This window comes from Alosa alosa, chromosome 4 (assembly GCF_017589495.1).
Source record: "Alosa alosa isolate M-15738 ecotype Scorff River chromosome 4, AALO_Geno_1.1, whole genome shotgun sequence".
Lineage (NCBI taxonomy): Eukaryota > Metazoa > Chordata > Actinopteri > Clupeiformes > Clupeidae > Alosa > Alosa alosa.
The window spans coordinates 21,859,139-21,876,309 of NC_063192.1; the positions used below are offsets into that span (position 1 = coordinate 21,859,139).

The window sequence follows — 17,171 nt, forward strand, 5'->3', positions numbered from 1 at the left end:
GACAAAACAAAAAGTACAACCAAATATCCTCTCCGGTAGGGTCTAAATAAAAACATGAACAGAAGATGCATGGGTAGGAACATGGACATACCTATAAAGAATTCAAGGTAAATAACATTTAAAAGAGTATAGGCTAGTGCACTCAAAGCTCTTAGTCATCTATTCAGAACTGAAAAAATAAAAAACGATATAACTAAACTAACTATCGTAAATAACTGTCTTACAACATCTAGTTGGAGCCATTGTTTTGTTTCCACATGCTAACGGAAATACTTTTGATAAAGTTCAAAATGCAAAGTGTGTGTTAATCAGCAGGTTTATCAAATGTCTGAGGTGCTCGTTTTCCATTCCTTATCCTTTTCCTCCTTTTGTATTTTTCCACGAGGCCAAAGCCTATACAAAGGGCCCGCTTTCTAGGATATCTCAGTAATTTGGAAAGAACCTCAGCCCAGCAGATGTCAATCGCACAGACAAGCAGCTGCTGCGTGTGGGCTATGCCTTCTAGTTACACCACTGTCTACGAGTTACACACTGATACTACCACCTAGTGGTTTAACGCCGGGCGTGGCGCGGCAGGCTATCACCAGGAGAGTTAACTGCACCATGAAAGTGAGTCACCAAGACGACTGTAACACGAACATCCTAAGCAACGGAGCTTTAAAAGGCTATTTTAGTGCCATTTCATAATGATCGTGATGGCAGTCAACCCATAGCCTAGGCTAGCCTACTGCTTTCACATTATGTTCACACAGATGTAATTTTGTGACGCAACAAATGAACCATGCTGTGCCGTCAATTTAATGACAAACAAATGTCAGTCAGTCTCCGGGGTGAGTCTGGAGTATCGAAGACCCGGTAGGCTACAGGGCCTACCTACCACCCACATCAGTGACAGATTTTCTACTCGGACTGGTGCTACTGTCACGTTGCCATCTTTTTTGTCGGGGGAACTAAAATCACTTCTGGCTTTTAAAAGGGGGCGTGTGCTGTTTAGAGACAGAAAGGGGGGGTGTACCAACACCAACACAGCGATTCCTCTCTTTTTAACCGCGGTCAAATCATGGACACATAATTCTGTCTATAAATAGAAACTTATTCTTGTCGATCCAAGCCGAACATCTGCTATGCACGCAATGCACAGTAAAGTATCGGAATCACTGGGAAATACCGAAGCAGAATTCGCCTTCAGCGCTGCTGTTAGTTCTCCACTGGCGCCGTGCAAGAAGACACGTCCGACTCAGGTCTACAGTGGGCCGAAAAGGGTGGATGGTTTAAGTTGAAGCCTACAGTAGGTAAAAGAGTTGCATTAGAGTGGTTGCAACAAGAGACATGGCTTATATCAGCTGCTAGTCGAAACATGACAAGATGTCACAAAACAATAATTTCTTAGCCATCCCGGATCAAAGAGATCTCTTCGTCCCGGTGGGGAATGGAGGATCTGAGAAGCGCAGCAATTCTCCCGTGGATGACGAGGACGAGGAACCCGAGGATGACATTCGACTCATACCCAGGTCCTCTCCCGTGCCCAGGAAGCGCGGCCCGTCAATTGCTGATGAGACGGCGGAGTATATGCGAATTCGACTGGCTTTAAAACGCCGAGTGTCATTCGCCGATGCCACAGGTGGAGATCTCGTGGATGTGAAAGAATTTGCTGCTTTTGATTCAGACGACGAAGACACCGCCGAAAGATGGGAGGCAGAGGAAGCTCGTTATCGCGCCGCTGTACGCGAACCGACCTACCACCTGCATCCAGAGTTTCAGGGGTTATCTGGCGATGAATTGATGGCAGCTGTGCGCGCCCATAAAGTAGAAGTGGAACCTGTATCTTTTGATCCTGACGAGCCACTGGCATTCTCCGGAAAAATTCGTGTTCTCAATATTTCGTTCCAGAAGTCAGTGTATGTGCGCTCTACCATGGACGGTTGGGGCACCTTCTTTGATTATCCGGCAGATTATTTGGAAAGCTCTAACGACGGAGAATCCGATCTGTTCTCATTTAAATTGTCATTTGCTCCACCTTACCTTTTCCACGGCGCGCGAATTGATTTTGTAGTGCGTTATGAAACGCCAAATGGAGAGTTCTGGGCTAACAATTCCGGCAAGAATTATTCGGTTACACTTCTCGTTACATTTGAAGACCGTGCAGTTCACGCCTCTGGCATGGATTTGCATAGCATACGGGGTATATTAAAGCCGCCAAGACCTGGGTAAGTATATTGAGTAGCCGGCACCAGTTAACCTAGTGTAGTTATAGCGGAACATGTTATGTTGTGTTGTTATGCTCTCGCTCTCTCTCTCACACACACACACATACTTTGTTGATTGGAGAATTGAATAAAGACAACCGCCTCTTCCTTAATTAGCCTTAATATATCCCCAGTGACATTATTATCAGTGCCTTTGCTGCTCTTTTAAAGGAACATGAGCCTGGCCTGTAGTCCACTGCTTCGTGTTTTCAGACATCAAACGAAACAACCGAACAGCAAACGAAAGGTAAAGCAAGTCATAGCACATAGTCAGAGATGGCAAACGTCACTAGTTTCACGTCAGTCAGTCATTCCACATGCAGAACATCCAGGGTCTGGCCTTTAGTCGACAGTGCACACACCCCTCAGTATGGCAACTATCCAGGAGTGTGAGAGGAGCTTGAAAATAGGACAAGGCAGGTGTTGCTTTTAGCCTGATTTACCCCTGACCTTTCTGCTGCAAGTGGTGGGAGAGAGAGAGAGAGAGGAGTGGGAGACTGGGCTGGCTGACTTCCTGCCCTGACTGCTGGAGTAGTGTCTGTGACGAGTGATGATAATTTTCCTCCGCTGTACAGCGACTAACCCCCACCCCCACCCCATCCCCAACACACACACACTAGGCCTACCCTTTCAAACCACATCATCATTCAGTGCTTTAAATGTGAAAGGGCAATACAGAGTGTTGGGGGCCCAAACTGATCCATACATGACAAGCCATAAAGGTTAGCAGTGTTTTAAAGCGTATCTTCCATAGTCTGAACACTCGTAGGTAGATTCCAGTGTTGTAGTTCAAAGGATGAGGGTGTAGCACCTCCACATGTCATGCCTTTATGAGCGAACTTGCTCTGGTTTATGTTTTAGACTGCTAAGTGTTACATTGTCAGATGTACAATTGGCAGCTATAATTTTATTTCTCTTTTATTTCTCTCTGCATTTGATCTTACTTGTGCATTGATCATATGTCAGGTTAACATTTTATACGACAAGCATAGAGAAGATGTGCTTAGTGTCCTATCTTACTCATGCAGTTTTATTTATTTTATCATTGTCATGCATCTGCTGCAATACCACAAGCAGATGCTGTGCAATACGACAGCGTTTCTTTGGAGTGATAACAAAAGAGGACCGACTAAGATGCTCTGCATTGTGGAAGTGTGGCCCTGCAGATTTACAGTGGGATAATACGATAGCACCTCGCAAACCACATAGGTGACCACAAGCAAGAGCGTGAGGCCAACAGAGAAGCCAAGTGTCCTAGCAAAGGGTCCTAATTAGGACAGGTTGTGTCTGGTCAGGTAGATCCACGTGATTTGTCATCTGCATGAGGTCACGTGTCAGGGGAAAAGGGTGAAGGTCTTGATGGGGTGCGGAAGGTGGAGGGCGGGGTAAGGTGGGGCTGGGACGGCTAGAGGGCTAGGAAGGGGGGTGGGGGACGTTTAGCACAGTCCCCAGAATCTCTGAGGTCCTACACTGGATCAGCTGAGATGGGATCACTGGAGGCAAATGCCACTAGGGTCATCGTGACTTTCCACTCTTAAAAGGAACGGCATCGGCAACAGGCATGTCTCTCATAGGACTTGGCCTTCTGAGGAAAAAGGTCACGTAAACGTACACCGTAAATTAACACAACTTACTACCGAGTTGTGTAAGAGACCTGTTTCATCCTTGTGGCCATTATTTAGGAGGTGCATGTGAAAATAACAACTCCGAGCCAGTGTTTCATCAGTGACTTTCCACCAGTTTATATCATGCAAATGTCCTTCCCCTCAATAACGATAAAATAGACAACACGTTACTACACTCCACTCCAAAGGCTAAAAGTATTTTTAGCTTCCAGTGAGAAGAGTTTCTCATCCTCACAGCCAGATTACAGCACAGCCTGTCTGGGAGGTTCACTACACATTAATCTCACCATCTTTCAGTAAAGAATCCCTGTAGAGTACATTCCACATGGACTCCCATATGCCCCATCTGTGGCTAAATGTGCCTGCTGTTGACCAAATTAGGCCTGTACATTCTGATGTTTACATATCACAAATCATACATGACCATTACATTCATCTAATTGTTTGAGTCGGCTGTGTGGCATGGAATGTGATCTTTTAAAATGACCCTCTCTTCCTCCTCCAGAATGGACTATGACGACTCTCAGGACTACGATGACGAAGGTACAGTACACGTGGAAAGGCCCGATTTAGCTATTTCGACATAGTGCTGAGAGCTTCTGTCAGCAAAGTATATGGACACTTACAGGTTAAAAGCTTGAAACTGTAGCGTAAGAAACACCTAGGTTTCATACTTGCCATGTATATTACTCTATAAATTAGATTAAATTAGATTCAACTTTATTGTTATTGTGCAGATACAAGTACAAAGACAACAAAATGCAGTTTGCGTCTAACCAGAAGTGCAAAAAAGTGCAATGTGATATACAAAGTATAGACATGTGGTGCAGACAGTACAATATATGTAGTGCAGTGTAGACAGTAGTGTACAGTTGGTTTGAAGATGGTTCAGAGTAATACAAATTAAATATAAATATATGTGCAGTGTACAGTATTAGCAGTTACCTTATCCAAACAGAATAAATATGGCTATGTAGTATGAACAATGTATGAACAACATGTACAGATATGTGCAGTGTAGTAGCAGTAACATTATAATAAGAGTAGTAAGAATAATATAGATATATGCAGTGTACTAGAATATATTATAAGAAAAAAAGAATAAATATGGATATTCAGTATAGTATAGACAGATATGTGCATTGCTGTGCAGAGACAGTAACATTATAAGAGAAGTAAGAATAAGTGAATGTGCAGGATGAGTAGTATGAAGAGCAATCTGTGGTAAAGAGCTTGCCTGTACATTTTGTACTAAAATGGCATGATGTCTTTCAACATGCAAGGTAGCTCTTAGAAAGTATATTTTTTATTTTGCTGTGTATGAGAACCCTTACAGTAATTATGTGTTGACAAACGGTGCTTGTATAAACTATAAATAAACATGAATGCATTTTACAGACCTATTTTAATCGGTAACAGCTAGTTAGATTAACTGGCATGGCATGGCATTGCAAGCTGTAGAAGCAACGTGTTGATTGGCTGGAATTATGTGGCCACTGTTGCCATGAAAAACAGAGCGAAGACAATAACATTTTTTATGAGTGCACACATGGAACAAACAGTTACAGGATAGGGCCATGAGGAGCAATTAGGCTAACAGTTTTATTAGACATGTGGATTTCACCTTTCATACTGGACATGATTGGACAGCAGTTGAATCAAATAGATGTTCTAAGAACTTAGAACTATGTGTCTGGAACTCTCTTGGACATGGTAATCAACACCTAGGGGGCTAATTTGAATGATAGGCAAAGTGCAAAGTCTTAAGTCTAAATAACCAAGGAAAGTGTGTCAATTTGCGAATATCCACATGTCACATGATAACTACAGTATTCATGGGTTTCATCAGGTCCCTTGCCACAGGTGTATTAATCAAGCACCATGCAGTCTGCATTCATAAACTAGGTGCTTGATTTTATACACCTGTGGGAAGGGGCCTGATGAGACGCATGAGTACTGTAGTACAATAGTTCATGCACGAGAACTCTGCTTGTTGATGATTTGATGATTTGTTTGTTGTTTTGAAAGTAGCTGTGGTAAACGGCTAGCCTGACGAGCCAGACCCACATTAAAATGTAGGGTCTGGGCACTCACCGTTCGCAGTGCTCAGTCCGAGGGGCGGGATAATCAGTTGTCTTTCAAATTCCCTCTGCACGCAATAGGACAGCGGCAGCGCTATGAGTCCCATGCGTTTCCCACCAGCGGAGCTAGTTGGCTAGTTCAAACCTTTGCCAACTTAATAAAAGCTTAACTCGTGTCACACTGTTCGCCAACAGCAACATCCATCTTATTTGTTTTCAAGTAGCAGGGAATTCAAGCCAAACCGGTGCAACTCTGCCATCAATCATTATGTTAAGCCCACCTAACGACTATATACACGATTTCATTGGCCTGATTGAGTTTCGATTTCTGGAGCTCACAAGCCAACGTAGAGTTGCTAGACTAGCCCTGGCAGCAAATGTAATTTGCTGCCGCTAGGGGCGCGTATAGATTTCTAGGCTAGTAAACGGCAGTAGCAACACCTGCAAACATGAAACATTTGCAGTTGAAGGAATGTGTAAATTTATACAGCAAAGGTAAATACATTGTTTCCTGACTGCCAATGCGGTTTATTATCAGTTTGTAAAGGTTAGACGAAGTAGGAAGTAACGTTACAAATCCCTGATCAATGTAATTGGTTAGGCCGGGTCAATGATTTCAAAGTTAACGCAAAGTCTACACCCATTACATTTTCCACATTTTGAAAACATTTCTCAATGGAGAGAACCCAGACTGTCTTCATGAACTGAAATGAAGTAGTGAGTCTGGTGAAACCAACCAGTGAAATGGCACATCAGCAGGAGGGTGTGGGCTCATGTGTTTTGGTATTAGGAACTGAAATGCGACAATTTTTTCATCAAAAATGCAGTGCTGAATCAAGTGCTCATTTAAAGTCTTTACCACAATGCACAGCCTTGTTTGAGACGCATACAGTGTACTTGAAGCTGCATAGTATGATGAAATCATGTTCAGATGTTCAGGTCAGTTTAGAAACACTTTTATATTTTCAGAATAGGTCTTGGAAGTACTATGCTTTTAGTTTAGAAGAGGTATTAAGCGGAAGCATAATTACTGTGCTAGTGGGGTGACTTGGGGAGAAATGTTTTTTTTTTTTTTTTTATGGTGGCTTAATCAGAGTCGACTTCCTCTTGAGTCATACGATGGTTTCCTGTTCTCCTGTTTTAACATAGGGGCTAGTAGGGAGCCAGAGGACCAGCCACGTCCGGTGCACCCTGTGATCGTTCATCCTGAGATGGACATAGATGTGAGTAGGCCTGCCACAGTACTACTCAGGCACTTCATCCATAAAGAGAACACTCTAGAACGCATTCTTAAATATTATTCTATTCATTACATTTTAATCAAACTATTTCTAATAAATATTCTAGAGTGGAATACTGTTGATGTCCTAGAACACAATTAGAATTATATTGATTTAGGTAGGCCTAAAAGATCACAATATTTACTTCACATATGGTAGATCTTTAGTAATATAGTGAATAATAGTGAAATTGAAAGGCTTTACTAAATTTGTATTTCAGCACTTATTCCTAAAGAGATAATGATTGGTTGTCCAATTTTTTGATGGACACTTTAGCACACAGACTGTTTCTATAGTTGTCTGCAATTGTGTAACTCTTATTTAAATATATAGATTTTTAAATATATAAAACTGCTCTCGGGCTTAACTACAGACATCTTAAGATGTCAAACAGTGTTTTATGTCAAAAGTGCTGACAAATTCTGCAATACTCAATGTTGATTAAGCAACATCATTAATTTCACAAGACTTGCAACAGAAACAAACAACAGCATTGACAACACTTGTACAAAAAAGTACAAACAAATACAAAATACATGCAAGGACACAGATGCAGAAATACATGCATAATAATAAATATAAGTACAGAAATGAAATACATTCATTGTTATTCTAATTATAATTCAGAAATATGTTGTTGTCAAATTTATCTGATGTACTATTTGCTTATTGCTGGCAGAATTAACCCTTATGATGTGTATGTATGTATACATGTTTGTACATCTATTAGTTCATGTACATGCGACTCTATGTATGTGTTTCTTGTTAATATGTTTGTGCTGTACATATAAGCTGTGTGTCTGTTAAAGTTAAATATGTTATAAACACAAATATCCACTGTTTTTGGGTCATTATGTTGGCTTCATTTATAAAGAAAATGAAAACATCATTCAAAATGATTAATTCAAATCAGCTTTGCTGCTAATCTCTCATGTCATTCAGTTAAAATGTAATGTCAAGATTAAACGTATTAGTCCACTTCTACAAACTGACAATTTAAACAACAATTCCAGATGCTGCAGATATACATTTAAAACTTGTTATATTTAATATACCATATTATATAATTCATGAAATACTTCTAATGAAATTCTTTTTCCATTGCTAATAATGTTCCTCCTAATGGTTATGTTGTTTATTTCCTGTTTCACCTCAATGGCTGTTTTTCTGTTGAACACAGCTTATTGAAGCTTCCGCAAGACATTAGGTAATGTGCACAGAGCTTGCTAATTGTCTGTCATTAGTTTGTCAACTGTCTGTCATCTGCATGCACTGAATATGCCATCCCCCTATTTACCTCATGCATCTCCCAGATGTATTAATAACGTGACAGAAAAAACAGAGGATAGCCTCTTACAGCCTGATTCATCTAAAAATCATCCTTCTTAATCCTGACTCTGTGAAGCCACATTACTGCATGATTTGGACTTCCTGCTTGAACACACTGGATTAGCTAATAATGTTTTATTGGCTAAGTGGAGTGTGTTCAGATTCTTCTGTTTCTATCCTACCCGAAAGGTAAAATAAATAAATAAATAAATAAAACAGTGACGACAGGAACAGGATTGAAGAATGTTCATGAAAAAGATCTAAATAATGTGAATTAATACTTTCATACGCTTTCAGTGATCTTCTGGAACTAGGACACTGGACTGTGCTTACATTCATGGAAACCATATCTGTTCTTAAAACACATTACAATCATACATATTAATATTAATCATTAAACTTTAAGCGTCTCATAATATGCCATTGTAGTTAATGATAGTAGTTTAGTGTCCAATTAAAGGTGCAGTCAGCGATCGTGCATGGCGTTGCATTTTTCTTATGTTTATATTTACATTTCTTAGCAGATGCTTTTGTCCAAAACAACTTACATAATATTTTAATCAAGGACCAAACAAAACACACTAGAGAGGTAGATCACCCCTCCCTTCAGCATTCCCAGAGAAACTTCACACAGTGTTTTGTTTTTGTTTGGAGGACAGGCTGCCCCTAATTTGTTTGTTTCCAGTTTTCGGAGCCTGGGCAGCCTACAGAGACCATTTTTTACAGTGCAGGGGATGGGCAGCTAATGGATCATGAGGACATAGCTGAATGTGACAATCGCGTATGATTGCTGACTGTCTAACCAAATAAACGTTAATAGAAAAAAACATAAACATGATGCATTCATTTCCATCTGTGTCATTATACAGGTACATGTTTTTATGGTGTATGATGTATCTAGAACAAAAACTCTTAATTTCTCACATATCCAGAAGAGTTCTTCTAATTAATGTTTCTATTAGAGTACAAATACAGTCATGTATATGTAGATATTGTAACTGTAGATTACAAACTGCCTTTCTGTTATGCTTGGCTACTTGATTTTTGTCAAGTGTGTTTGTGTTTTATGACAACACTACACAATGTATCAACAGGAAACATTGCTGCCTTGTATCCTGTATTAATTTTATTTCAAACATTTCAGTGCCATAATATGTCTGTGTATTGTGTTTTAATTTGACTTTGAATGTACATTAGATGTACTGTATGTCTGTAGCAGCTTAATTGCCACACTAAATGACGCATGGTAGTGCACTTTCAGTTATTTGATGCATTGTGTTTAATCGATTTGAATGTCAAAAGCATGGGGATATACAATATGTACATAGTGAAGAAACCCAGTACGCCAAGAATGCTCACTATATGTTGAGACTGGATAGAAGCTCCTTTATTTCGTCCTCTTGGGAGACAGCCAATGGGAACTGGAGTAAATGGGAGAATACAAAATACTTCCTGGCGAATTTCCTTAACCACAGAAGCTGCAAATGTCCATGCACTTTGAGGGGAAGTCAACTAAGATGGTGGATCAACAAAACCTCTTGTGGTCTTTTTGACATAAAGTATTAAAACAATCACCCCATACCACACAAATTCTATAGGATGTTTTTTTTTTAATATATAGACCTATATAATCTTTAAAATCCTCATACATGTGTAGATGTCTTTAAAAAAATGGTTTACTGAGCACCCCTGATGAGTCAGTTTACTGCATCAGCATGGTGTCTGAAGGCTCAGTACTAATTATTTGGTTCTTGTTCTCAAACGTAAGGGTTCCCACTGTTTTTGTGTCAGTGGCATGGTATTATTATTGATTTCATGTTTTTTTTTTAATAAAACTAAATATAAAGTCTGGTGTTAATTTGTACATTGCAAAAAGGTTCTTAATTCTTATATCTACCAGATTTCATAGGAGCTATTTTTTCTGCTCTGCATGATCAAACTTGTGATAAATGGTTAAGAATAGCCACAAAACCCTTTTATTTAGATTTAGGACCCCTGATTATTGTCCTTAGTTGTGTTTGCTGTTGTTTGTATTGCCTGTCACTCTCTGCCTCTGTATTACAGGTGGGAGGTCAGGAGCAGGGATCTCTCTCCAGCACAGACCCTTCACAAACAACAACAGCAGTAACAACAACAACAATAACAGAAGGCACACCCTATTCTAGCTCTACCACTGACCTGACTGCTCCAGCCATTGAGAGGAGCCTGTGCGATCAGCAGGACACCACAACCCAAGCCAGCACTTCCCTGCCACTGTCAGAACCAGAACTTGGATCAGACCTGAACCACCCACCGCAACCACAGCAAGAGAACCAAGAGAGTGAACCAGCGGTCCAGAAAGAAGTCAAAGATGTAACTTCAATCTCAGCATGCCACAGTGCTATATCAGCCTTGGCAGAACACACTATTGCTGAAGACAACTTTGGATTGATGCCACCCTCAGAGACCAGACACACAGACCCTAAGCCTGATATAGCAACAGATATACCTCATCACTCAGACCCTCCTGACCAGGCTGCCCCGTGTCTGTTATTAGGTGATGAAATGGATGGGAATAAGCACAAAGACACAAGGCTCACATCTGCTGAAGAAATGGATGCGAACAAGGACAAAGAAACAAGGCTCACATCTGCCGAAGAGATGGAGGATGATTTTGAGGAGCTCACAACATTAGCAGAAGAGGCTGGAGAGATCGGAGATCTGGAGAAGATTGACACCAGTGAGAGGTTTGAAGGGGCAGAGGAGGAGCCTGGGGAGATCGAGGAGAAGATTGACACCAGTGAGAGGTTTGAAGGGGCAGAGGAGGAGCCTGGAAAGATTGAGGAGAAGATTGACACCAGTGAGAGGTTTGAAGGGGCAGAGGAGGAGCCTGGGGAGATTGAGGATAAGATTGACACCAGTGAGAGGTTTGAAGGGGCAGAGAGAAGCACCGTCACAGAGTTGGAGTCACCAATAAGCTCGGACATCCTTGATGAACATGCACAGAATGGGAGCACAGAAGTCGTTGGAGTAGAAATTGCTCTGGAGGAAAACGCTGACCTTGAGGAGGTCCCTCGGGTGAGCCCGGGCCCACTGACGTCAACAGTCGAGTCCGGCAGTCAGTCGGAGATCTCTAGGGGCCGAGAGCTCAGACTGAAAGAAGAGTCTGCTCAAGCTGCAGGAGAGGACTTGTCTTCCTCAGCAGCGAGCCGTTTGCTGCCAACCCACCAAAGCCCTGTCCACCCAGGGCCAACAGGCGAAGACAGTATGACACTCTCTCTCTCTGATACCATCTTTGATGCTGACAAGTCACCAAAACCACCGCTGCACCCGAAGCCATGCAAGCCACCTGCATTAGAGGAATCAACTGCTTCCTTGGATTCCAAATTTACTAATCATGAAGATTTGGCAGTTACCTCCGATCTCAGACCAGTTGAACAGAAAAACTTTGCTGAAGAAATGGCCTTGCCACAGTATTTCACCATTGACTCCCACACAACTACACCATCGACCAGAGATGCATCCCACGTCCCAGAGAAAGACAGTCTCGACGTCTCTGCTGGTACTGAGGAAAAGGAGTCCCCCGTTGAAGCCTCCTGTCCAGCCTGTCCAACCATCCTGACCCTGGAGGCCCCTGAAGATGCACTGGAGATGCCTGGAAACTCAGTGGGCACCCTGGACGGTCCTGTCAGCATCTGGAGGACTCTGAGACCTGCCATGTTTGGCATGAGTGTGGTCACCTGTTTCATCGCAGCCGTGCAAGAACCCAGCATCCTCCTCGTGCTGGGACTCTATTTAGTTGTTCACTGTTTCTGATCCATCTTCCTTTCTTTTTTTTTGCTATTCTTGCTTTACTTTTATCTTCTTGAGTGCCTTATTGGTCAGTCCAAACCTATCACCAACATACATTGCAAAGTAGTTTAAATTGACAAAATTCAGTTTCTTTCATTCATTTCAACCCCATAAGCATTGAGTAAAAAAATTATTTTTGTTTTAAGTTCACTTTTTTGCATTAATATTTCAGGTCCATATGACAAAGTAGCTAAATGTAGCAACCACCAGTCACTCATATCCAAAGTCACATCCTCAAATCTTAAATGGTGCACTCAATACTGTAACAACATTCATAACAACGGCAATCTAGTCTACTTGTAGGGTGAAGTAAATTCTATTTACACTTTAACATTGGCAGTGTCTATAATGAAAGTGTCTGGCGGGATTTTCCTGGGATGTGTGTTTTCTGAGGGTTTTAAGCATGCTATATGATACGCAGTGGGTGCCATATTAAATTAATTATGATACTCATCCTCCAACTTCTGAAAAAAAGAACGGTGGCTAACATCTCTTTCTCAAGATACCTTTATGTAAAAGATCTACAATTATGGCTGGCTTTTATGTAAAAGAATTACAAATATGGCAGGCTTCCCACTAGCGATGAGTGGTAGGGCATCCTGTAGAAGGTTATTTGTGTCTGAAGTGAATGGTCTGTGACGTGCTGGAAATGTTGAAGAGGACGTTGAGACAACAATGATGGTTTGGAAGTAACGTCTAAGATAAGACTTATTATCCCCATGTATGTTTATTTTCCCATAAGTAGTTATATTATTGTGCATAGAAGAATGATCCAGTCAAAGGATACAAGTCAAAGGCCAGCAATAAATGTCCTTTATAAAGATAATTTAAAGAGGATCGGCACAGGGTTGACATGATATGTGATTTGATAGATGGTTTGCCGAGATTAATGGTAAATTTCCTTTTGCGTGTGTGTGCGTGAGTGTGTGTGCTGTGTGGATTGTGTGATGAGTATTTCCTGTGTGTGTGTGTGTGTATGTTTTGTGAATATGTGTTCCTGTATAAAATACTCTTCAGATATCATGTATTACATTCAGGTATCACAGCATGGATAACATGTTTCTCGTCTTATAAGAAGTGTTTCATTTACACTAAAACTGTTGTATTCAGCCATTAACCAACAAAAAAAAGCACCGTTTTAACCATGTCTGAAAACTGATGTGATCTGTCATATTCTTTGAGTGTCCCATTGAGTGTTGGGAGTGTATATGCAACAAGTCTAACACAAATCTCACTGTGGGATACATGTTGAATGTAGGACTACAAATTCACAATTAAACATGTTCAACAGCACCAAAGTTGTCAGTGTTCAATCAGATCTCGATTTTTTGAATGAAATATCTGGTGTTTATAATTCTGGTAACACTTTACTTGACGGGTGAGTTCATAACACATTCATGCACCCATCACAAGTTTTTGGCTGTAGGAGTAGGCGTACGGTAAGGAGTATCCTTTACATGTTTACATTTGCTTCAGACTTGCAGGCTAAGGCAGGAGTTTTTATGTGTGTGTGTGTGTGTTAGAGGAGACAGTTCTTGTGCTTGCACACATACTGGGCAGGAGTCATTTAAATGACCTATGGCACTGATATCGCTGGAAAGGTCACGCATTGCATAGAAGTCAAGGCTTCATGTTACTGGGGAGCCGGGCCACCATTGTAAACTGAGACAGGTGTGAGGGGGCGACAATCCCTGGAGCACAGACCGTCCACCTCAGGCCCTGTGTGACTGATCCCTCAGTCAACTGTCAGTTTACTTTTTAGTATAGAAAGTTTTTTTTCACTGTTCTGAAGGTTATTTATTAGATTATGTAGAATAGAGACATAGATTTTTCATTGTTAACTGAGAGCATTTATATAATGTCACAGCAAATTATATACTGCTTTCTTTAGGACACTAGAAAAGGGTAGTAGGAAGACTGTCTTTAAGATGCTTTTGTGAAGACTATACAGATTATATAAACATTGTTGAAATCTTTGAATAGCACATTGTAAAACACATTAAAGATGACATACAATGGATGAATAGAGTACTTCACCTTGTTCTATGACGTGAACACAGAAGGCATGCAATGTTGGTCTATCAACATGCCAGGATACTATTTTACAAGCTAATTCACAACCCTAGAATTTGTCTGGGGAATAATATGACCCATTTCAGCAGATATCTAGAGCCCCCTCATGCTTATCTGGCACCCACTTCAATAATTAGGTGAGCTTTACTGCTGATGGCCTTTCTATTCTGGTCTTTCCATTCTATGCTATCCTTAATTCAATAATCTGAGATGCAGTGTCTTCAAAACATAATGTACTACAAACACGTTTTTAAAACTACACACTACAGTTTTATAATTTATGGATTATATACAAATCCATAAGTGTTCCCCTAACAGTATGAGCCGATCTTGGGAGTAGGTCTACCTTCTCAACATCCGTGTTAATGTTATTTTGGACACTGGGTGTGGATGTAACCCTAAGATGTTGTGCAGTGTATTTAATCCTTAAATAAAAGCAGATTTATTTTAATCTAGCAGGGTAAAGTGGTCCCCTGTGACACGGTCCAGGAAAAGACATCTCTCTGTCCAGTTGTTTAGGCTATGGGATCCAAATTATATAATTTAGGAAACTGCTGTCATATTGTGACAGATTTACTACTGTGAGGGGAGAAGTAACTTATTGGTACCTTGTGTACATGTACAAGCATGAAATCTACATAACTGTATGGAGGAAAGCATAGACTCATTGGTTTCTGTATATAATTTTTTTTTCAGATGCTAAACTGTATAAACCATTGAAATATAAACAAGTTGAAACAGTCCTGAGGGTGTATAGGAATAATAACTCCAGATTAGGGAAGTTTGAAGCGTATCTCCAGAAAGCATATTATGGCATTAAATGGAGAAACTGAGTGACCTTTATGACCACAGCTGATCCAGTGATGATTCTCTCCCTGCGTTAACTGCACCATGTGCTTTTGGTATTTAAACTGATAATGAATGTTTATCCATTAATTCTGCTCCAATTGACCATGGTCCATGAAACATTTACAGATTTGCCCTCAGTCAACTGTCAAAGCAATGACTTTCTAAGAAAGTCTAAGAAAATGGCTCACTACAGAGATGACAACATTCACATATAACGTTTTCTCACTGTTTGCGGATAACAGATTCTCTCTTTAAACATTCTATATAGTTGCTGTCTCCTTGCCAAATGGGAAGATTTAAATTAAGTGAGCTATTACTCTATTTGGGGCTTTTTGGCAACTCTGTTGCTCCCTGAATAAACTGTTGAATGCCTCTCTAAACAAAGGCTTCTTTCTTTATCTCAGCAATGCAGTTGCTGCATGTCTGAGAGGCCTCTTATGTCTACTATGTGCAAATGTGATCTTTGAAGAGTCTACAAATCAGATGTTACATGCGTGGAAAATTAGTAAGTGTGGACATAAAAAAACAAAAACAAACCACAAACAAAAATCACTTAATTTGGATTTGCACAGAAAATGAATGGAAAATGAAAACGCTGGCATAGAAAAGGCTGAACATTCTCTCATTGCATTTTGTTACAACCATTCAGCCACATACTAAATATATCAGCTGCCTCTCAGCTGTGAAGCTCCTAACACAAAAACATGGTGACAGACATGAATTGCATATTGAGCACAGAGCCTACTATGTTATACATCAGACACACAAAGGCAAATGATGATGCAAATGATTACAAGGGAAAAACGAACGGTCAGAACACTGACCGGACTGTATTGAGTCTTACAGAAATGTTGCAGATAAGCCTGAGATAAACGCAACCCAGTGACTCTCACGTGACCACACTCTTAAAATGAATGTGTTGAAAATAACACAACTTGTGTTGTTTTTAACACATCACTATGTCCAGATAGGGACAGCACAGTTTGTGTTGTTTCTAACACATTAGTTTTAAGAGTGCAGGGTTTAGCTTTCCCTCAAAATGAGAAATGACTAAACAAGCAAAACTGTCAAAACAAACAAACAAAAAAAAAATCTCTCTAACCTTTAAAGGTGTAGGTTTTTGAACATTCTAAGTTCCGCAACAATTGAAGGTTCTAAAATTCTATGTTGAATTCAATGAACCCAGATATTCTTTAGAACGTTCATTTACAAGGATACAAGGATACAAGGAAGTTTATTGTCACATGCATATAGTTACTGGAAGTAAGAAATGCAGTGAAATTATGTCTGGTGTCAGCCTATTTGTGCAAAGTGGGGGGGGGGTAAAAAGTGCAGTAGAAGAGGGGTTTAGTAGATTAAGTGGCAAGGGGCTGCAAAAAAGAAAGGTGGGGAGGATTGGAATTTGGGGGAGCAACAGGGGCAAGGAAAAACTCCCTTACCAAGGAAGAAACCTTGAGCAGATCCACGGCTCAAGGGGCTAACCCAACTGCCAGGGGTCTTGGTGTGTGTGTTGGGGGGATGACAGGGGAGATGGGATAGTGTGCTGTGTATGTGGGGAGAGGGCACTTGGTATGTGTGTTGGAGAAGCTTCCTCATGAGACAATGTGCTGTGTATTGGGGGGGTGTGCTGTAAGTATGTTGGGGATGTGTGTTGGAGAAGCTTCCTGATGAAATAATGTGCTGTGTATGTAAGGGAGGGGCATTGCTTACTCCTTTAAGGGGTAAGCAATGCTGACAGTGATTTGCACAGTAACAGAAAATGAAAGCCATAGAAAATAACTCCCAGAACTCCCAACATGGACATGACAAATTGAGCAATGGTCCAGAATGAACCTCAGATAAAGTCATCACAGCAAC

At 40.7% G+C, this 17,171-nt stretch overlaps 1 protein-coding gene across 1 annotated transcript; it reads left to right on the plus strand.

Annotated features, from left to right (window-relative positions):
- The first annotated feature begins 985 nt into the window (after positions 1-985).
- si:ch211-167b20.8 lies at positions 986-13,685 on the plus strand. Its single transcript, XM_048241573.1, has 4 exons — positions 986-2,207; positions 4,377-4,414; positions 7,102-7,175; positions 10,626-13,685. The coding sequence occupies exons 1-4, from the start codon at positions 1,366-1,368 to the stop codon at positions 12,354-12,356; spliced, it is 2,685 nt and encodes an 894-aa protein (XP_048097530.1). The 5' UTR covers positions 986-1,365; the 3' UTR covers positions 12,357-13,685.
- The last annotated feature ends 3,486 nt before the right edge of the window (positions 13,686-17,171 follow it).

What these genes read in the sequence shown, in the direction of transcription:
- si:ch211-167b20.8 (XM_048241573.1), top strand. Translation starts at nt 1,366, where the DNA reads ATGTCACAAAACAATAATTTCTTAGCCATCCCGGATCAAAGAGATCTC. An exon ending in TTAAAGCCGCCAAGACCTGG is followed by an intron (nt 2,208 to 4,376) that starts GTAAGTATATTG and finishes TTCCTCCTCCAG; the next exon opens with AATGGACTATGACGACTCTC. An exon ending in TCAGGACTACGATGACGAAG is followed by an intron (nt 4,415 to 7,101) that starts GTACAGTACACG and finishes GTTTTAACATAG; the next exon opens with GGGCTAGTAGGGAGCCAGAG.